Source organism: Diaporthe batatas, assembly GCF_019321695.1.
Source record: "Diaporthe batatas strain CRI 302-4 chromosome Unknown Contig00017, whole genome shotgun sequence".
NCBI lineage: Eukaryota > Fungi > Ascomycota > Sordariomycetes > Diaporthales > Diaporthaceae > Diaporthe > Diaporthe batatas.
This window is the reverse complement of record NW_025408564.1, coordinates 233,868-254,255: the sequence shown is the minus strand read 5'-3', so window position 1 is coordinate 254,255 and position 20,388 is coordinate 233,868. Positions and strand designations below refer to the sequence as shown.

Here is a 20,388-nt window from a genome sequence, read left to right as displayed (position 1 = left end):
TCAGTAGTGGTGCTGCTCGACCGCCTGTGTTTGTACTCCCCCCACTGCGTGCGATGAGACGCGGGCGGAACTCCTCGCTCATCAGGGGGTCGGGGTGTGTTCTATTCCCTCCTACACACAGGGCAGTCAAATGCAACGGCCGTGAGGGCAAGGTAATCATGAGCGGCCGCTGTTGTTTGTTTCCGTTGCTGCTACCGCCGACACGCCGTGCGCCGCCGCTTGAAGCCATCAATGATTCATTCTCAACATGCTATCAATCACAGTCAATCAGACACATCACACCACTGCAGCAAGATCAAAGCACTACAATGACGCAACAGGGGGGTGGGGGCTGTTCTTCTTCTTCTGGCCGCATACCAATTCAACGGTCACGAGAACAGCTCTCAGGCGACGCAGGGCGGAAATGAGCCATAATGAGACGCTTCTTGTGCCCATACACGGGAGCGCCAAGCTCGGGCTTGCTGACTGCCTGGCCGGCCGGGCCTACTATTGACGGCCAGCTGCAAGCACACCCACAGGGCCCAGGGACGGAAGCATCCGTTGCCAGCACAGGCGGGCAGGCAGATATGATATCATGCCCTGCGTCCACACTCACCCACGATGCGAAGAGTCCTGGAAGCTGGCCAAGCCCAGCACACACAGGATTCCTTGGCTGCAGGGCAGGAGAGGGAACCCGAACTTGGGGTGGAAAAGAGAAAAAGAAAGAAGAAAAAAGGGTAGAAAATAGTGGGTTTTGGTATCTTCAGAAATCTAACTACTGTCTTTCACACCTCCTTTCCACTCGTCCTCTCTCCCCTGTAATGCTGCCCCCTCGTTTCGACCAGTTCCATATCCATTCCATCCAACCACCAAAGAAGGGGGCGGGCACACAACCAGAGGGTAGGAGGAGCCCATTGGATCCGTTGTTTCCGTTTACTGTCTTTCTCTTGCTGTCCGTCTTGGTCCAGCTTCCGCTCGTTGGAGGGAAGCCGGGGAAAATATGGCAAAGTCACCAAGCTGTCGCGGGGATGATGATGAGGTTGAGCCGTAAGCCCTAACGACTCCCTCTCAAAGACTTGCCTCGTCGCAGGTCCATTACATGGGTAACACAGCCAGTTCATCCACACCCGTGTGATAAGTCGTCCGTGGAGCACCGCCAGCCCAGCCCCATGTTCAATGCAGCGCTCGTCCTCTCGTGGGTCTCAGGGGAGCCGCAATTGGGCACCGTTGCACCCGTCAAGGTCGTCCTACAAGCCCAACATGGTAAACGCCACGGCCGAGCCGTTGGTCCTGGCCCGCTGCCCCGGGCGGTTTGACACCGGCGCCGCGTTCAGGTGGCCTAACGTCAACCCCTAGTTGAAGAAGGCCATGATCACCTGCTGGGCGTCGGGCGTAAACTGCTGGAGCAGAGGCGTCGGGTCCGTGTTGGTCACCTGGAGGAGGACCTTGGTGGCCGTGCACACGCGGTTGGCCGTCTGCGATGTCAGCGTCTGCGACTCGAGACCCTGCGCAATGTAGAGGAAGATCTTGTCTGGCTGCTGGCCGACCACGGGATGTTGCCTGGAGTTTCGACGTTAGTGCAAGTGCTCGGGATGGAGGGAGATGCTCCCAAGGGATGATTTGAGTCTGCTGTGCAAAATTTCACTTACTTGTCAATGAGTTCCGCCAGGTAAGCATATGCATATGGAGCTGCCTCCTCGTCGTTTGTTACCGGGAGCGTGTGGACCCACTGGGCGATAACCTCGTCCTGGTTGGGCACATTGCTCGCGTTGAAGTGCAGGATCTTGGCGATGGCCGCGCACGCGTTCTCGGTCGCGTAGACGTTGTCCTCATTGCGAGCCTCGGGCACCTGTGTGGCCTGGAACAGGGCCGGGACCGAACCGCCGAGGAACTGCGCCCAGGCCTGGCCACCCTTTTGGGCAGCAACGCCAATACCGTACGCGGCAGCCTGGCGAATGGCAGGCGATGGGTCACGGCAACCCTCAATGAGCGGTGTCATTATGTAGTTGGCGTAGTGGATGGACTCGGGTCCACAGTACTCGAGCACATCGTCCATGATGCACAGGCCCCACTGGCGCTGCGTGGGATCCTGCGCATTGTTGAGGAAAGCCTCGTACGTCGACATGAGGCGCTCCCATGGGCGCAGGAACGCCGATCCGTGGTACTTGAAGATGGAGTGGAACGCCTTGTTCATGTCTGACAGCAGGGTCTGGTCGTCTTCGATGGCCATAAGCGTCTCTTCAGCCTCGTCTTCGACGTCTTCGGGGTTAGCTCCGTCGTTCTCCTCGAGGCGTTCCTGCACACGCTCCTTGTAGTCGTCCAGGGCCGTCTTGACAGATTCGATGAACTTGTCCATGTGCTGAGGGGTCAGGCAGTCCCGGCCCAGGCACTCAACAGACTCGTAGAAGCACTGGTACATCTCCGCCAGGGTGTCAATAGCAGGCTCGGCGGTCAGCACCTCGAGGAGCTTGTCAACGGTGGCTGCCCAGAGGCCGCGGAGCTCGTTCGACGGGTTGCCGTATGCCTTCTTGAACGAGTTCAGGAGCTGAGGAACCAGCTTGGCAGACATGTACCTCACGGGGTCGTGGAAGAAGAAGGCGAGGCCGGGGAGGGCGATCTTCTCCATGACCTCTGCAACGTACGGCGCAAAATTGCCCTCGAGGACCTGGGCGTAGACCACAAGAAGCTCGATGGCCATGTGCTTATCGTCCATGGTGCTGGTCTTGATGCCGATCATCTTGCCCTTGAGGGGGACAAGCTCCCAGCCATCCTCCTGCTGCAGGGCCTCGACCTGCTCGTCGTCATCCAGGAGCTGGATATCGGCGTTGGCCTTGGCGAGCTCCAACAGCGGCGGCATGACGTTGGGCAGGAAGGGCAGGAACTCGGTGCCCATGACACGGCACATGCGGCCCCAGCAGTGCATCAGGTACTGGGCCTGCGGGTCGTCTGCATCGGTGACGCTCGTCTGGATGTGGGCCAGGATCTGGACCAGCTTCATGGCATCTGCGGCCAGGCGGTCCTTGCCGACAGCGAGGCCGATGAGAGTCGCGCACTCCATAGCCTTGGCCTTGAGCAGGCGGGTGTCCTTGTCCATCGGCGATTGCAAGACGTTGAAGAGGAGCGGCATCAAGGAGTCGTAGTACTTGCTGAACGCTGCCTCTGCGGCATCGGCAATGGTCGCGATGGTGGAGAGGGCCTGCTCCTGCACGTATCTCTTGTCATTCTGGAGCAGGCGGAAGAGCGAAGAGAGCAGGTCGTCCAGGTATGGCTCGAGGACGGACTTCTCCGCCTCCTCGCAGAAGTTGACCAGGGCGGCGGCGGCGTGGGACTTGACGCGTGGTTCTGGCGAGTCTAGGACTGGAACGATGGCCTTGAGGATCGCATCGTAGTACTCCTTCTGCATGAGGGGGGCGAAATCAGTGCTCATCTGGCCGAGCGCGTTGCATCCAGCCCACCGGACGCGGGGGTGAGGGTCCTTGAGGGCCGGCACAACGAGGTCGAGAACCTGTCGCAGCTCCCCAATCATCTGCTCCCGGCAGCCTTCTGAGATGGCAGAGATGGCCATCAGAGCAGCATGCTTATCCTTCCACGACATGGACTGCATCATGCGGGGCAGCCAGTTGAAGGTGGGCGCGAGGATGGTCAGGCCACCGAGCTTGTTAGCCAGCCGATCCATGCATTGCTCGCCGGCGACGTGGTTTTGATCGCTCTCTTCTTGGTCAAGCTACTCAATGTTAGCGACTTCCTAGGACCGTCCTCTTTTTCAAATTCATATATTTCTCTCTCTCGGGTTGGACGTACGTCGTCGGCGTCGAGCCAGTCCTGGACGTCCTCGTCCTCGCCCAGATCCGTCATCAGGCTGAGACACTGGGTTATCATGTCGTTGGTAAAGGAGCTGTCCTTCTTGCACATGGACGGCGCGTAGTCGGCAAATGTGGCCATGAGCTCCAGGGCGTTCTGGCGGCAGATGTCGCTGAGCTCCTTGTCCTGGATGACGGATATGCTGAACTGGACAAGGTTGTGGAACAGGGGCTTGAACATCTTGGGGGCGGATTCGGCCAGGTCGATGAGGGCCACCAGAGCCTTGCTGAGGTCCTCCGAGTCCTGGGACTCCTTGATGGGGACGAGAATGTTGAGGACCTCGGGGACCAGCGGGTAGTATTGTTGTTGGCTCTTCTTGTTTATGCTCCTAAAGAAGGAAGCGAAGGCCTCCATGGCCGCGAGGCGGACCTATGACTGTTATCAGCGCTGCCCCGCGTGATGGGAATTGCGGCGCATGAACCTACACCCACGGAGTCATCCTTAAAACCCTTGGTGAAGGCCTGGCCGACAGCCTCGTGGTGTTGCTTCTCGATAATGCCGGGGGTGGTGTTGAAGACGCGGAAGGCTGATTCCCGCTTGCCGGGGTCTTCTGCTATGCTCAGCTGGAAGAGAACGGTAAGCAGCTCTGGCCACGGCTCGTCTGTAGGATCGATCGTTTAGCAAACCCGGCGGGGAAAACACACATGCACGCACACACACGCGGGCGGCGCGACGGAGGTAGGTGGTCACGTACTCGCATCTGAATATTGCCTTCCGACCTCAGCAACGCTGTCGCTGATCTTGTTCCTGACCTGCTTGTCGGTCTCGGTGACGAGGCACTCGAGGAGTTTTTGCCTGACAACGAGAGCCTGCTCCTTGGCCAGGGAGATGAAGACGTCGACGACCTGGCCCTGCTCGTTCTTGCGGGTCTTGGATGCTATCCTCCTGAAGATGACGGCAGCGAAAGAGCGGACCTGGGTCTCCTGCGACCCGGCAATGTGCTCGGCCAGGCCCATCAGCAGGACCTCTGGACGCGTGGCGGTCCAGTTGTTGGCCAGGACCTCCTCCGCCTGAGAACGGACGGTGTTGTCGGGAGACTGGAGGCCCTGGATGAGCTGGCCCAGCTCGGCGGTGATCTCGGGAGGCAGCATAGACATGTTGGGCGGTATATGGATCGAGGAGGTCGGAGAGGATGTGCGCGGGGGCCTGATGGCTAGGCAAGGCGCCGCAGCGCACACGCGGGGGAGAAAAAAGGCTTTTAGTCGAGAGGGAGGGCGCGTGGGACTGCGAGGGGTCGGAGGCGCAGGAGTCCGGGGATCAGGACGCGATTATTGTTGTTGGCAGAAACGGGGAGGATGGTTCGACAACTTTGGGTGCAAGTGAGGAAAAAAGAAGGGCTGCCAGTGCTGTGGTGGTGGTGGTGGTGGTGGTTGCTGTGTTGACGATGAGTGGATTGCCCCGCGGTGGGACGAGACAAGAAATGGGGGACGGGGGTGGTGGTTGGATTAAAGCCGACCAAAAACAGGTCGGTTGATGGCCCGTGCAGGGGGTGGGTGGAGAGGCAGGCAGGCTCTGGCTGGTTGCAATATTTATTAGAGCAGCAGCAGAGCAGCAGGAGGGCAGCAGCAACAAATCAAATTGAATGGAGCCACTGTTAGGGGAAGGCGGCTACAGCAGGCAGGCAGGCAGGCATGCAGGCACGCATTCAGCAAGGCCAAGGAGGGTGTGGGAAATGGAAATGAGTCCAAACCAGCCAGGCACACACAGAACAGGGTGGATTGGGAAATTTGCTGTGCCTGGGAAACAAACAAGAGATAGCGTCTGTCTGCGGCCAGTCTGCCAGGGTGAAGTTTGACGTGGCTGTGGAAGGGTTCCGCTCTAGTACTTACTGTACTTCTGGGTGGGAGTGAATGATGACCATTGGTGAGTCTGGGTGGGGTGCGACTGGGGTGTGGTGGGCTCTCTCTTTTTTGGAGGGGCACAGAGCAGTGCGCATAACATTATCGCCCCCCGTATAATTAATCATGTGCTGTATGCAGATCATGAATTTCTTTACATCCTCTGGGGCAGCCATGATAGAAATTGCAAACACTCGAGTGTGGCATAGCATGGATATGAAAACAGAGGACAAAGAAGCTGTCATGTCACGGCTGACATCTAACATCTATAAATGGACATGTGTAAGATGGAGGAATGTAATGGAATGGCCTCTCTTCCTCAGGCACACACCCAGTCTGCCAGTCTGCCCCTCTGCTTCCGTCTGAGGGCGCAATCCTGCAGGACCGCCGCATGCGAACATTTCAAGAGGACCCCAGCAAATATCCTCCAGCATATTCCGTACCTACTTGCAGCCCTCCCTTGGAATACTGTTGCTGTGTACCCATACAATATGCACACCCCTGTGCCCTGCTGGCCTACCGTGTCTGCGTGTCTGCGTGTCTGCGTGTATGGCGTGTTAGTGCAGATAAAAAATTATTGCAACGAGCAAAATTAAAAAGGCAGGGTCTCGCGACGGCACTAGCAGACTAGCTGGCTAGCTGGGGCCACGGCAATAGCTGGTGGCGGATGGCATTCTTCTGGAACCGCATACCAAGGGAGGAGGGTGGTTTTAGGTAGGGATGGGCCATGCAAGCTGGCTCGTCAGCTCGTCCAGCCAGCCTGCCACTGGTGCTCCAAAACCCTCAGACCCTCAGCAGCCGAGGGCCTGTCACTGATCTGCCTTGGCGGCGACATGCGACGATCCCATCACTTGTGGCCCTGTGGTCCAAACAATTTAACTTGATCTTTCTACTCTCTGCGTAGTACCTGTAGTTACCGTTACATTTGCAGTTATAGTTGCAGCTGCAGCGTACCGGAAGGCGGGTTTCTCATCCTCAACTTGCTGCCACCTGGTTGATATTCAACCTCATGGCTATGCCCTTATACCCCAACGTTGAAGTGCTCTGCTCAAGTACCCTTTTACATGGATGGGCGTGACGGTTTACTCCCGATGTGTCGTCAGGGCACACACGCTTGAGTCATATCATGGCGATCCATTGGAGGACACCCCCTCCCCAAGACCCGGGACTATCACGAGCTTGCGAGCTCTACACTAGCAGCATGATCTGCTAGGTCTTTATATTACGTCTGTATGTCTGTATGTCTGGGCCAATCGACACGGTCCCTTGGCCCATGTTCTCAAGGTTCTAGCTCTTTTACCTCATCCAATTCACTGCAATATTGGCCCATCACCACAACATCAAATCCTGCGTATTCACCACCAGTCTGTCTGTCTGTCTGTCTGTCTGTGTATCCAAGAAACGGGCAGACAAAACCGAGGTACGGAGTAGAAAGTGAGCACCAGGACCAGGGAGGAGGATACTTGCTAATCGAGCTCATCCTCCTGGCAGCTGATAAGGAACAAGAACCGAGGAGGGTACTTTCTTAAGTACCTGGTCTTCCGACTTCCGACAGAACAAGAGGATCCAAGCAGGACGGACAAGTAGAAGACGGAGGAAGAAGAAGAAAAAAAAAGAGTACACAGTACGGCAGCCCCTCTCCTGACAGCTCGGTCAGAGGCCTTGACTTGAGTCTGGAGCTCCGTCGTCACTTGTTTATCCCCCCCCCCCCCCCACCTTGCCGGGATACGGCCAATGAGCCTGGCTCGGCTGCGCACCTCGACCCTCGATTACTCCACCAACAACCCCGGACACGAACCAGCCAGCCCGCTTAATCCACGACCCACGTTCACTTCCCCGAATCTGGCAGCCTGGTCTGTCTCTGTGTGCTGTGTGTGTGTGTGTGTGCAGTGTGTTTGTGTGCAGCGAGTGAGTGCATCTGACCTTGGACGAACGACCTCGTCAACACCAACCCAGCGTCTCCAACCTGCTCGCCGCGCAAGCCTGTGCAACCACGCGATTCTGCGCGACAATCTCCTGATCTCACACCCGACCCGAGCACGGCATTATAACGCCAGCAGCCTCGCCTCGCCCCTCCTCCCCCACGACAGCCCGACTCCTACATATCCACCATCACCACCGATCGACCGTCGTCAAGATGGACCAACAACAGCAACAGGGCAAGCAGCCGTCGCCGGCGTCCTCGGGCACCAGCCTCGACAAGCTCGCCCACCCCAACCTGCCCCAGCGGTCGCCCTCGAGCTCGTCCCTCCACAAGTCGGTCCACTCGCACGCCCACCGCTCCAGCTTCGCCGAGAACCTGCGCAACCACCACGCGCCCCCGTCCCCCCGCACATCCCGCCACCCCTCCTTCACCCAGGCCGCCGTCCAGGACCTCATCAACCACCCGCCCTCGTCGCGCCAGCCCAACCCGAGGTTCGCCGGCCGCGACTGGCGCGAGGTCCAGGTCGGCGAGCTGGTCGCCCTCAACACCGACGAGGTGCGCTGGGTCGACCTGGACAGCAGCGTCGAGGAGGCCACCATGGCCCTGGTCAAGGGCAAGGTCGCCGGCAACTGCGTGCTGGTCAAGGACGGGCCCCAGAACAAGGCCGTCTCCACCTTTGACTACAGGGACCTCAACGCCTACCTGCTCGCCGTCGTCGGCCTGGCCAGGCCCGAGGACGAGCACGTCGCCCTCTACGACACCATCGCCACCCGCGCCAGGGAGAGGGAGGCCATCCCCCTCAGGGACATCCAGCCCATATGCCGCCCCGAGCAGCTGCTGTCCCTGCCGCCAGAGACCTTCCTCCCGGGCGCCATCGAGGTCTTTGGGAGCGGCGTCCACCGCATGCTGATCATGAGCGACGACGGCGAGGTCACCGGCATCCTGTCCCAGCTCAAGCTGCTCGAGTTCTTCTGGAACGAGGGCATCAACTTCCCCACCATCGAGAGGCTGTACCCGGTGCTCCTGAGAGACCTGCAGATCGGCTCCCAGCAGATAATCTCCATCAAGTAGGTCACTCCCTCTCTCAACGCCCGACTCGACTGCTGTTGTCCCCGGTTGTCCAATGGCTAACAACTTCCCAGCGCCGACGCACCCCTCGCAGAAGCCCTCATGCTCATGTCCAACGAGGGCCTCACCTCGGTAGCCGTGATCGACAACGCCTCCAACGTGGTCGGCAACATCTCGAGCGCCGACGTGCGCCTCCTCACCTCGGCCGCCTCCCTGCCGCTCCTCCAGTCCACCTGCATGCACTTCATCACCGTCATCCTCTCGGAGCGCGGCATGGAGAAGGGCCGCGACTCCGTCCCCGTCTTCTACGTCAACCCCTACCAGACCCTCGCCGCCACCGTCGCCAAGCTCGTCGCCACCCGCTCCCACCGCATGTGGGTCGTCGAGAGCGCGAGCCCCAGCCCCAGCGCCCCCGCCACGCCGCTGCTGGGCCCCGTGGGGCAGGCCACGTCGGCCTGGAGCGCCGGCGGCAGCGCGGCCGCGATGCAGAGCACGACCGGGCAGACAACCGTGGTGACAGGCAGCAGCAGCAGCAATAACAACAGCGCCGCGGCGTCGCCCTCCGTCTCGGCCAGCAGCAACACCGCCGCCCAGGCCCAGGCCCAGCAGAACCAACAGCCCTCGGCCCCGCCCTCGCCGCTCCCCATGTCCTCCTCCGTCTTCTCGCCCACGTCGGGCGCCGCGCCCGGCTCGGCCTCCATCCCGGCGGCCGCGCTCCCCGGCGCGCACCTGTCGGGCCGCCTGACGGGCGTCATCTCGCTGACCGACATCCTCAACCTGTTCGCGCGGTCCTCGGGCCTCAACCCGGCCGACCCGGGCGAGCAGCGCGCCATGCGGAGGCGGAGCTCTAGCGCGTCGGTGCGGCCGAGCCTGGACGGGGAGCGGGGGAGGGGCAGTTTGGATTTCAGGAGGTGAGGGTGGTCTTTGGTGTGAGATGGGTTGGATTGAGTTTAGTGAGTGGGTGGGCGGTGGGTGAGTGTGGATTGGGTGCTGGAATGGTGGTGGCACGAGGATGGCTGGGTCTTGCAAGTCATGCTTGAGAGAGTAGGAGAAGCAGCGGCCAGTGGCGTCCGGTCAGGTCAGGCGAGGGTGGAGGGCGCAGAGGCATTGGGGCCAAAGGTCAGACTGGGATGGGAGGCTTTCTCTGATGTGGACGGGCGGACGGGCGGGCGGGTTCAACTAGGCGGGATGGACCAATGCATATCGAGGCGGCGTTTTAGGAGTTCATCACGGTGGATTCAATAGCTACATTTTTACTTTCTTCTTTTCCTCTTCTTTCTGAGGACAGTCCAGCCAAGCAAGCATGCGAGATAGTTCTCCCTTCTTGTTCTTCCACTTATTCTACACACAATAAGAAAGAGCCCTGGCTGTTCTTCTCTTCAACCACTTTATGTTCTTCTACTTCTGAATTTGGCTGGTCTCGTTGTTATATGCTGTTGCATCGCGAGGAATGAGGAATGCCATGGATCTCGTATCATGTTTCGGGAGGTTATTGTACACACAGACTGCCTGTTTAGCCTTTTGGGGTCAGGTGGCTGGATTTTTTTTTAATATCCAAACCAACACTTGAAGTTATCGACCAAAAGAGCCTTCAAGTGAAGGGCAAAAGATCATCACTGAACCCATCGTGACACCATTTTGTCTCTGTACTAGTGCCGGCAGCAGCAACACTCGCGAATATATCACATCGGTCGGGCAAAAACAACATCTCTAGATGATCATTAGGCATTCTTGTTCTTACAGTACTCCCAGGTCGCAGGCCACACACAGATCAGTGTGGAAATCGCCCGCTGGACCGCCTATCAACAAACTAGATAATACACCACCACATCGAGAAAGAGAGCCCGAGATCTGCCCAATACAGCCAGCTGATGCTCCTCTCCGATATTTGAAAACGCCGGCCATGCATGCTCGTGGTATCTTACACCCTACAATCCTCACCGCCGAAATCCCCATCCGTCCCAGCAACAAATCCAGGACAAAAAACAACCAGTGCAAATGATCCCCGCCCTAGTCAACCCCCCAGCTACGGCTCGGGTCCTCCTCCTCGTCGTCCCAGGGGTCCTGGTACGCGATAGCCTTCCCCGACGCCCTCGCAGGAAGAGGCCGTGACAAGTCCGCAGCAGCAAAGCTGGCCCTGATCCTGTCGCGGCCGCGGGTCTGGCGCTGCGCCGCCGACCGCCGCGCCGCGTCGGTCCCAAAATCAAAATCCGACTCGTCCCACCCCTCGAGCGCGGCGCCCTCCCCGTCGATGTCGCTGTGCTCGTCGCTCCAGTCCCACCGGACATCGACCACCTCGCCGCCCTCGCCCATGCCAAAGACGAACCCGCGGAACTCGCCCGCGGCGATGCGCGCCGCCACCTTTAGCATCAGGCTGATGAGGTGCGCGGGCGGGCCGAGGATCATCTCGCATGTCTTGTTGAGGATGGCGCTCGGGATGCGCCGGATCGTCTTCACGGCCGAGGAGGCGCGGACGGACAGCTCGGCCGTCGACGGGAGACGCCGGAGGCCGCCCTGGCGCGGGGTGAAGAGGTTGGCGGGTGGGGGCAACGGGGACAGGGCGCGCGGGCTGGTGTGGGAGATCGAGACCGAGGTTGTTGCTGCGCGATGGCGCATGGCCGTGTTGGACCCCGGGGATGATGCCCTGGATGCAGCGGATGACCAGGATGTTGATAGCGAGTCGGTGTCTGCGGCTGCGTGGTGCTCCGCTGCTTCGTCTTCCGCGGTGCTCTTAGTGACGGTGATGGCCTGGGCCGGTATCTCGGGCTCGTCTGACCGCTTCACACCGGCCTTATCCTCGGTGTCAATGTCCCCGCTGTGGTCTTTGTAAAACGGTGTGATGGGTGTCCCAGATCCACTTCCGGCAACCGCACCTGTCGAGCTCTTCTCCCATAATGATACAGTTGGCGTGGCAGCTGACTCCGACCCGTCTCCTGTCCTGGCCAAGGGGATGTTCTCGTGTGGATACGGGTATGCCCGGCTGGGGGACATGGGTGGTGAAGGAGGAGCAAGAGGTGAGTGCCAAGACTGGGTGCTGTGGAACGAGTCAGACGACTCGGCCGGTGAGCCAGGCTCGGACACTTCTTGGGGCGCCTCCTCCTGAATGTCCATGGCTGGCGTTGAAGTCCGAAGTCTCAGTGCAGGCGCTGTGGCAGCCCTCCTAGACGCGAATGCAGCTACCCTGGTCCGCCTCAACCTCATCTGTCCGGATCCCTCAATCGAGCCAGCTTCTTCGGAACTTATCGAGTCGTTTCGTGTCGTGCTGTCTCTCTCCGGGGATGAGTCACATGTTGAACTAGAGTTCCCGGTAATTTCTGTCGTAATCTCACTCTGACCTTGCGGTGCCGATGGCGCCGCGGGCTCAAGTGAGCCCGCCTTTGGCAGCGCTGGTCGCGGTACCTTCCTAGCCACTGCAGATGGTTTCTTCGTTATCCAGATGGGCTCGCGCCTCTTTGGAATAGCCAGACTCCTATCGGGCTCTGGGGCTTTCGGACTGGCTTCTAGGTCTGTAGGCTGTACCTCCGCCTCGCCAGGTGTAGATGCGTCCGAAGTAGGCTCGACAGGCTTTTCGACGAGTTCCCGCGGAAAGGCAGTAAGGGGTGGCGTAAGCGGCTCGGGTTCCTCCAGCACCGACCTGAATTTGACGCCAAACTCTGGTTTCGCCTCGTCAGAAGTGCCCTCTTCCGGGATTGTCTCCTGCCTGGGCGTGTCCATCGTCTCCATCAGCCTCCGTGATGGCGGCCTTGTCGGTGTGCCGAATCTCGCCGACCCATCTGCAGGCTTGCCCTCGGCCTTCGCTTCAGGCGTCTCAGGCGCAGCGCCGTCTTTGGACAGATCCACTCCAAAGTCAGAATGCCTCCGCGCGTTTGGGTTGTAGAACCTTGTCCGGGTCGCAAACTCAGGAGGCGGCGTGACTGGCTGCGGTGGCCAATCCATAGAGACGGTCCGCACGGGAGGGGTCCATGGTCGTTTCTTCACCGGAGTTGTCGGTCTCTCGGGCAGCTGCACCGTAAAGTCCCGCTCGAAGGGGCATGGTGTCTTTTCAAACTGTAGTATCTTGTCCAATATCTCGCGCAACACGGCGGCTCGGCGCGTATCCTCCTCATCGCTCACAGGCACCTCGATCCTCCAGTAATTTGGTCGGCGGATCTGCAGTGCGAATTTGCTTGAATTCTCGTCGAGGGTCCAGCATTGGCTCTTGGGTAATATTGGCTGTAGGGCTGAGCCACATCGGAGGAACGCGACGGAACCGGGGGCTCGGTAAATCTGGAAAGCACCTGTAAACGGGGTTAGCGAAAAACATCCAATTAAATATAATAGTCTTCGCACGTACCAACGGCTAGGGTCCTCTCAAACTGAGAGGAAGATGGCAGTGAGCCGGGTCTCTCCTCCGAGCCAGGGCCAAGCCGGTCGAAGGCGGATTTGCCTGCAGAGAAAGCCACTATCCTCACGGATGGGTGGTTGAAGAGGGTCTCGACGGATCCATTACTGGAGACAGAGTTTGATGGCGGGCGCGAGGGCGATGGCTGGAAAGAGGTCGGGACGGTGGAATGTCGTCGAGGTGGAGGGAAATTCGTGGTATCGCCAGGTGGCCGCAGTTGGTCCATGATGGGCAATGCGATGGCGTGTAAGGTGGTCGAGGTTGGCGAGGTCTTGTCAGACAATCATGTCTACAGCAGACGAGGGGCAGCGATAGTCGACATGGCAAGAGGAGCAGCAGTGTGGAGGGGTTGGACGAAGGCGAATTACCAGACCCAGATAATGGTCGCAGGGTGGAGGAGAATCAGTTCATCGAGAAGAACTTGAGACACGAGTCGAACGATGTCGCCAACTGACGCAGCAAAGCAACAGCTATGACCAGGCCCGAGCTGCGAGAGACGATGAGGCTCTGTTCTGTTCAGGGCAGGCCTCGGGGCAAGGTTGTGTGCAAGGTTGGACAAGAGATGAGGATTGGATGAAGGGTCGAGGTCTGAGGGCGAGGGAACTGCTAGTCCTCGGAGTACCTGGGTACCTGGGTACTTCAACTTTTCCCATGTCGAGTCGCTGCCCGCGACTATTACGGGTAGATACACACTACGGATAGCCAGCAGTCTATTAGAAGAGCAGCACCCACACAAGGCAGGGGTTGAAATTGGAAGCGAGTAACGGTAACCCACTTCTGCAACTGCCCAGTCCAAACCCCACTCAATCGCGCAATTCAGCTCACATTCCAGGAAGATGGAACCCCCGCCCCCCATATCACGGTCGTTGAATCCAACTGTGGCATTGGCTACTGCACCTGCTCGAATGAAGGCGTAACGCCCAGAATCTCATGACAAATGATGGCTGGCTGGCTGGCTGGCAGGGTGCACATTCTCTAACAATGAGTGGCGTGTTGATGTTTACACAATTCGTTTCTCATGTATCAAGATATCATCTGATGGACTGATTGATCGTCTGGCTGGCCATAGCTTCCATATCCTGTGCAGCTTGTCTCCCTGTCAATTGGGGCATTAGTTGAGAGCAACCTGGGAATAGCGGACCGTTTTGGGATTTTGACGGTGCTGACAGACTGGGACAAGCATCGCTACACTAGATCCAGGGACCTATGTGCACCTGGGGAAACCTTGAACGGCAAGAGCTGCAGCTCCAGGCGGCCCATGCTTACTCCGTACTGCCGTCGTGCCAGGCTAGTAGCTTGCTGGCTAGGCCTCGACCCTGTCCGTTTCTTACCAGGTTTCCCGTTCCACCGTTCCACCTCTCCCACCTTGCTTGGCTGGCTGGCTGCACTCGAGCTTGGAGCTGACATCATCTCTCGGGTCCAACGGCCGAGTATGCACAAGCCACAACCACACAGCCCACTAGCATGTCAAAGTGCCTCGTCAGCTCTTCACATCGTGACTGAGGCCTCGAAAGCTGTAAATCTTGGCTACGAACACCTTTTTGTCCACAGCAGCGTATCCATAGTTGCGACCTCCTGCCATCCAAACTGAAGTTGCAGCCATACCTCAAACCTACAGCATCAACGACGACCATCAATCACCATGGCGGCCCGCGAGAGGAGACCGCAGGGCCAGCAGCAAGCGCAGCAGCAGTCCACGCCCGTGGAACTGGACAAGGAGAAGCTAAAGAAGGCCTTTGACATCTCCCACTTCGACCTGAACGCCATCCTGCGAGGCGTCCAGCTCACCCTGGTTGGAGGTAAAATGTTCCGCCCTACTGCTTGCCAATGTTGGTCCTTGGCGCTGACAGACTCCAAACAGCTCACCGGGCCCTCCAGAATCCTGCTCTTTTCAGTTCTCAGCACTATCGCCAGGCCGCAATCGCCGTGGGAGCTGGTATAGCAATCCGTCTTGCCATCTATATCCCAGTATGTGCTCCATCCTCGCTTGGAAACCGTGACACGTGCTCACATGCCCTTCTCAGATCCTCGGGGTCCGCGTCTTCCTCTGGTTCCTGTCTCTCATCTTCCGCCTTGATTCTGTCAGCTGGGATGACAGGATCCTGGAAGGGCTCGATTTCATTGCAAACTATGTCTTGCAGGTGCCGCTCTTCCTCATGACGCTGATGCGATATGCCACGCCGACTCTAGACAACCTGTGAGTAGACCCCTGGAATCTGATTTGGTGGCTTGCGATCTGACCAGAGACAGGTTCATGGAGTCACTGAGATGGGTCGATGTGACCTACGTCCAGAAGCATAAGCACGACGACCCCAAGGAGCTGCGGGACATGTACTATCCCAACCTGAGGCAATACTCCACCCGTGATGGGAGCACTCACACGACCAGCACCGCCGAGGCCATCTCCATGTTCCTGTACAGGTTCGCTCGCAAGGCTGGCATCTCTCTCGCCGTCTACCTCATGTCATACCTGCCCGTGGTCGGTCGCTTCGTCCTGCCCGCAGCCAGTTTCTACACCTTCAACAAAGCGGTTGGCCTCGGCCCGGCCTCCGTCATCTTCGGAACGGGCATCTTCCTACCGCGGAGATACCTCGTCATCTTCCTGCAGACCTACTTCTCGTCCCGCAGCCTCATGCGTGAGCTGCTTGAGCCCTATTTCGCCCGCATCCGCTTCAACAAGCATGAGAAGCGCAACTGGTTCCGCAGCCGCGAGGGACTGCTGTTTGGATTCGGGATCGGCTTTTATACCTTGCTTCGGGTGCCACTGCTGGGTGTCCTCATCTATGGCATCGCCGAGGCTTCGACCGCGTATCTGATCACCAAGGTCACGGATCCGCCGCCACCTTCGAACCGCAGTGATGGTTTCGCAGCCAGCCAGCAGGAGTGGAGAAACAAACAAAAGTTCCTCAGCCTACCACTGTCAAGTCTGGATAAGATCCATGACGAGCCACCCGCGTATTCCGAAGTGGATCCCCATCCCGAGTCCCGGCCGGCCGAACTCTAGCGGCTGCACAATAATGAGGGGCATGGTCAATGCCAGTCAATGCAGCAAAGTAAAAATGAGAGAGACCAAATGAAATGACAAGATATGCCCTGTTTGGTTGATTTTACGTACTGGGCACTTCTGAGTTGTTACCAGACGGTCTCGACATTCCAAATCCCGTACCGTCAAGTACCCGGCGATCTTATCTGCGGAGATGTGGAGTCGAGGGGCCGATCCGGGCGGATGGGTGCGGCCAAGCTTGGGATTGGGTGAGTAGTCCCAGATAAGGGCTGTAACTGACTCCAAGCCGTCAACTACCAGCTCCTCCGATAACGACCATCCTAATCTGTGTAGTCAGATTTCATTACGTCGTCCCAGGCGAGTGTTCATCTCATGAGGCACGGCATTGCCGTACGCTTGTGCGGGGTAGTTCATGAGATACGATATAATTGTAGACCCGCCGCCATGGCCCGGGGAACAGAATAGCTAGGCTCTGCTTCACGGCAGTATCTCATAAAATATACCTCTGGGGTCATCATATTCACAACTGTACAGCTCGATCAACATGCCTGGTGCAATTCGAACCGTCTGCAAGGTCGACCTGGAGAAGCCTGCCAACGAGCAGCCTCAGCTTCATGTAAGTCGCGTACGCTACAAGCGTCTCAGCCCGAAGACTAACAAGTGAGGGTTAGAACAGATGGCATCCAGACAGTGAGAAATCTCATAGAAGCTTTGAGACGCTAGGTCCAAATTAACTATAATCCCAGTCCCCTTCGCCGGCAAGATCAAGGATGGAGAAACTGTGAAGATTGAATGTGTGGATTGGTAGGTGGTCACTTGGTCTCATATTGGGTACGCCTAATTCCTAACACGCGTTTGCTTTAAAGGACCGGCGGCCAGATCAAGAACAATGACTCCGCAGACGACATGAGGAACGTGGATCTCACCAAGATCCACTACCTCTCGGGCCCCTTTGAAATCGAGGGCGCGAAGCCAGGTGATGTCCTGCTCGTCGAGATAATGGACGTCCAGCCCTTTCAGGACCAGCCATGGGGATTCACGGGCGTCTTTGACAAGTCAAATGGCGGCGGGTTCCTGGATGAGATCTACCCATCCGCGTAAGCTATGATCCCAGCCATCGAAGTTCCATCTCCTTCTGTGCCAGGGATCGCCAGCTCACATGACAAACGCAGCGCAAAAGCGATCTGGGACTTTGAGGGCATCTACTGCACGTCCAGACACATCCCGCACGTCAAGTTCGCGGGTCTCATCCACCCGGGCATCCTCGGCTGTGCCCCGTCGCCCGAGGTCCTGGCCACGTGGAACGAGCGCGAGGGGCAGCTCATCGCCTCCTCCAAGCTCGAGGGCCGCGACGTCGCGCTCCCGCCGCTGCCGCACAACTGCCACCCGGGCGGCGTCAGCACGACTGAGGTCGACCTTGCCGAGAAGATTGGCCGCGAGGGCGCGCGCACCGTGCCTGGGCGGCCGGAGCACGGAGGGAACTGTGATATTAAGAACCTGTCGCGTATGTATCAATTGGGCCTCTCATGACCGCTCTGCTTTTGCCAGGCACCTAGGCTAACGCATCCTCTCCTGCTCAGGCGGCAGCAAGGTGTACCTCCCCGTGCATGTTGACGGCGCCAAGTTCAGCGTCGGCGACCTGCACTTCAGCCAGGGCGACGGCGAGATCAGCTTCTGCGGGGCCATCGAGATGGCCGGGGTCATCACCATCAACTTCAAGGTCCTCAAGAATGGGCTGGCCGAGCTGGGCATGAAGAGCCCCATCTACATCCCCGGCCCCGTCGAGCCGCAGTTCGGTCCCGGGCGGTACATCTACTTTGAGGGCTTCAGTGTCGACCAGCATGGGAAGCAGCATTACCTTGATGTTGCTGTTGCGTATCGGCAAACTACGCTTCGTGAGTACATATCCGTTTCTTGTATTTGTTTGCTCCTGTGTGGCACTGTGGGCTGACCGCGCCCCAGGCGTCATCGAGTACCTCCGCCGCTTCGGCTACAGCGACTACCAGATCTACCTCCTGCTGTCGTGCGCCCCCGTACAGGGCCACGTCGCGGGCATCGTGGACATACCCAACGCGTGCACCACCATCGGCCTGCCCATCGACATCTTCGACTTTGACATCTCGCCCAGCGGGCCGGCCAAGAAGCTGGATATGGGCACGTGCGCATTCGAGACGGGCGTTACGGAGGGCAAGGTCACGGCAGGAGGGGAGAACAGCGAGCACAGCTATGGCGGCGGTCTGACCTACAAGTCGTGAGGGATCACTAGCAGCTTAGTAACTAGTTTTGGATCAGAGCGCTGGTATTTAATCGATGCGAAAATGACCGTCTATGTTCCGAATGTTATCTAGTCAGTCACCTTGTATGCCTGACCCAGAGAATCTCTATCACGCTCCGAAAATGTAGCTCCACGCCATGCCATGAACTTTCCATTCCCATATAGAACACTTCCGTGGACCGCGCAGACACTGCTGCCACGCACAATGTTGACCCTGTCAAAGCTGCCGGTCTACCTGAAGTCGCAGGACTTGTGCGTCCTCCTAGGTGATCTGCATCTCGCTGAGGGCGGAATGTCCGGTCTCCTTCATGTGCTTGCTAGCCTGAGCGGCCCCGGCGCCGATCCAGCCGCACCCAGGGACGTCACACCTCAGCACAAAGTCGGTCGTGTCGGTGTAGTAGTGCGCGTCCTTGAGCTGCTTGGCGAGTCGCTGCGCCATCTCCACCACGGCGTCGTTGCCCGTGTCCCACTTGGTCTCGTCAAAGTCCGCGGGCAGGCTCAGGTCCATGGTGAAGGCGATGCGGTCGTAGTGGATGCCCGAGTAGAGGAGGAGGCAGCGGGTTGCTTTGCCCTCGCCGTAGCGGTCCACCCGTTGCGTCTGTGTGGAACCTGTCAGATGAATGAAGGCATCATGCTGATTGATGTTCGTGCTGTGCTGTGTTTTGTTGTTGGTGGGACTGCTGAATACGTACCTTGACATCCACGGAGCAGATCTCAATGTCGTAGATATCCGACAAGATGCCCAGCTCGATGGCCCCGCCCCACCTGTCTGGCGAGAGCATCGTCTGCGCGTACCGCTGTGGCTCCATCTCCAGGATGACCTTGGTGTACTTCTCCGGGCGCGCGAGGATATACTCCCCGACCTCCCGCCTCAGCGTGGGCGCCGGGTCTGCGCGCTGGATCACCCCGCCGAACGCGGTGAACATGCACGAGTTGTCGTCGGGCATCACCCGCAGCGCCAGGTACCCGTCCTTGTCGGGCCACTCGATGACCGTGTGGTCGGGCTCTACCGCCTTGGGCTTGAAGGCTGGCTTCGTCGCCGTGGGGACCTCTGGCGGCGCGGACGATGACGAGCTGGCTCCATCCTCCTTGGGTACGAAGGTGATGGCCTCACCTTTCAGGTTCAGGGGTCCGATGGCCGCGCTGGTGTTGCTGAGGTCGATGTTCTTGAGGGGGTAGCCGTACTTGAGGGCGGATGGCTCTGCGCCTTGCTTCTCTCGCAGGTGGTCTATCACCTTCTGAATCGTCCAGTCTGGCGTTGCTGTGACCGTCTCGACCCAGCCTGGGCCTCGGACTCGGAACCGTATCTCAGCCATGGTTCTCCCAGCTGAGAAGATGAATGTGAGGAAGAATAAATCCTCGGCAGGGCCTGCGTGAGGTAGGTGTGTGTGATGCTTCCTCCCTGGCTGGCCGGCAAGTCTTCAGAATTTGGCCTGGTGTGGTGGTCTTCTAGGGCTGGTAGGAAGGGCCCTCCGCTGTTATCCGCATATAGTCAGCCTCTCGCATATATATGCGACTATCCCCGTGTTACTAGGGCGTATGTCCAAGTCCACAACTAGTAAGCCAGTCCAAGCTCGTGAAGTAGTCCCACCTGCCTGGCCTGCCTTGGACTGACGGGGAACCAGAACCTTTTCTTTGCGGCTGTTGTTTTTGAGCACTTCTGAACCAACTTTCCCACCACCAACAAAGAGAGAAGCAGTCGAGGACTGCTTCCAAGCCAACTCTGAGGTGAGTTCCGAGTCTAATTCCCTTCCCAGTAGCAATACCTGCACCTGGCAGACGCGAATTTCCCCTTTTCCAGTCGAACAAGAGCTGTTTGGTTCTGAGTGTCCCTGGCCGCTGCAAAGCAAGCGTGGTTTGGTGAGGCCTGGTTTCCAGTTCTGGGGGCGCAAGATGAAGATGGGGAAGGGAGGACTGAATCGCCAATTCCATGTATTGCCATGGCTTTGATATGGGATTACCCATTCACTGACTGACAAAGCAGGTCACCAGCACCAATCACCTGCACTTTCAGCGGGTGACGCTCGGGCCACACCCGCCTCACGACTCCACCCTGCT

The 20,388-nt window shown here is 58.5% G+C and overlaps 6 protein-coding genes across 6 annotated transcripts; 3 read left to right on the top strand and 3 right to left on the bottom strand.

Moving 5' to 3' along the window:
* Positions 1–1,331: 1,331 nt before the first annotated feature.
* KVR01_012092 (uncharacterized protein) lies at positions 1,332–4,937 on the bottom strand (the record flags this gene model as incomplete). Its single annotated transcript, XM_044792537.1, has 5 exons — positions 1,332–1,539; positions 1,629–3,703; positions 3,781–4,209; positions 4,266–4,441; positions 4,535–4,937. 5 exons carry the CDS (start codon positions 4,935–4,937, stop codon positions 1,332–1,334), a joined length of 3,291 nt encoding a protein of 1,096 aa, XP_044639173.1.
* Positions 4,938–6,864: 1,927 nt separating this feature from the next.
* KVR01_012049 (uncharacterized protein) lies at positions 6,865–10,329 on the top strand. The gene is made up of 2 exons (XM_044788849.1): positions 6,865–8,669; positions 8,745–10,329. The coding sequence occupies exons 1-2, from the start codon at positions 7,816–7,818 to the stop codon at positions 9,583–9,585; spliced, it is 1,695 nt and encodes a 564-aa protein (XP_044639130.1). The 5' UTR covers positions 6,865–7,815; the 3' UTR covers positions 9,586–10,329.
* A 48-nt stretch (positions 10,330–10,377) lies between these two features.
* Positions 10,378–13,743, bottom strand: KVR01_011954 (uncharacterized protein). Its single transcript, XM_044784844.1, has 2 exons — positions 13,004–13,743; positions 10,378–12,947 (listed from the first exon to the last, which is right to left on the bottom strand). The coding sequence occupies exons 1-2, from the start codon at positions 13,275–13,277 to the stop codon at positions 10,681–10,683; spliced, it is 2,541 nt and encodes an 846-aa protein (XP_044639035.1). The 5' UTR covers positions 13,278–13,743; the 3' UTR covers positions 10,378–10,680.
* Positions 13,744–14,693: 950 nt separating this feature from the next.
* On the top strand, positions 14,694–16,055 carry KVR01_011989 (uncharacterized protein; the record flags this gene model as incomplete). The annotated part of the gene is made up of 4 exons (XM_044785159.1): positions 14,694–14,850; positions 14,913–15,019; positions 15,076–15,248; positions 15,302–16,055. The coding sequence occupies 4 exons, from the start codon at positions 14,694–14,696 to the stop codon at positions 16,053–16,055; spliced, it is 1,191 nt and encodes a 396-aa protein (XP_044639070.1).
* Positions 16,056–16,599: 544 nt separating this feature from the next.
* Positions 16,600–18,310, top strand: KVR01_012000 (uncharacterized protein; the record flags this gene model as incomplete). The annotated part of the gene is made up of 7 exons (XM_044788458.1): positions 16,600–16,671; positions 16,727–16,745; positions 16,802–16,859; positions 16,922–17,152; positions 17,228–17,559; positions 17,636–17,950; positions 18,018–18,310. 7 exons carry the CDS (start codon positions 16,600–16,602, stop codon positions 18,308–18,310), a joined length of 1,320 nt encoding a protein of 439 aa, XP_044639081.1.
* Positions 18,311–18,592: 282 nt separating this feature from the next.
* KVR01_011931 (ubiquitin-specific protease OTU1) lies at positions 18,593–19,646 on the bottom strand (the record flags this gene model as incomplete). The annotated part of the gene is made up of 2 exons (XM_044789048.1): positions 18,593–18,928; positions 19,023–19,646. 2 exons carry the CDS (start codon positions 19,644–19,646, stop codon positions 18,593–18,595), a joined length of 960 nt encoding a protein of 319 aa, XP_044639012.1.
* Between the last annotated feature and the right edge of the window lie 742 nt (positions 19,647–20,388).

What these genes read in the sequence shown, in the direction of transcription:
- KVR01_011954 (XM_044784844.1), bottom strand. Translation starts at nt 13,277, where the DNA reads ATGGACCAACTGCGGCCACCTGGCGATACCACGAATTTCCCTCCACCT. An exon ending in TGAGAGGACCCTAGCCGTTG is followed by an intron (nt 12,948 to 13,003) that starts GTACGTGCGAAG and finishes CCCCGTTTACAG; the next exon opens with GTGCTTTCCAGATTTACCGA.
- KVR01_012049 (XM_044788849.1), top strand. Translation starts at nt 7,816, where the DNA reads ATGGACCAACAACAGCAACAGGGCAAGCAGCCGTCGCCGGCGTCCTCG. An exon ending in CAGCAGATAATCTCCATCAA is followed by an intron (nt 8,670 to 8,744) that starts GTAGGTCACTCC and finishes ACAACTTCCCAG; the next exon opens with CGCCGACGCACCCCTCGCAG.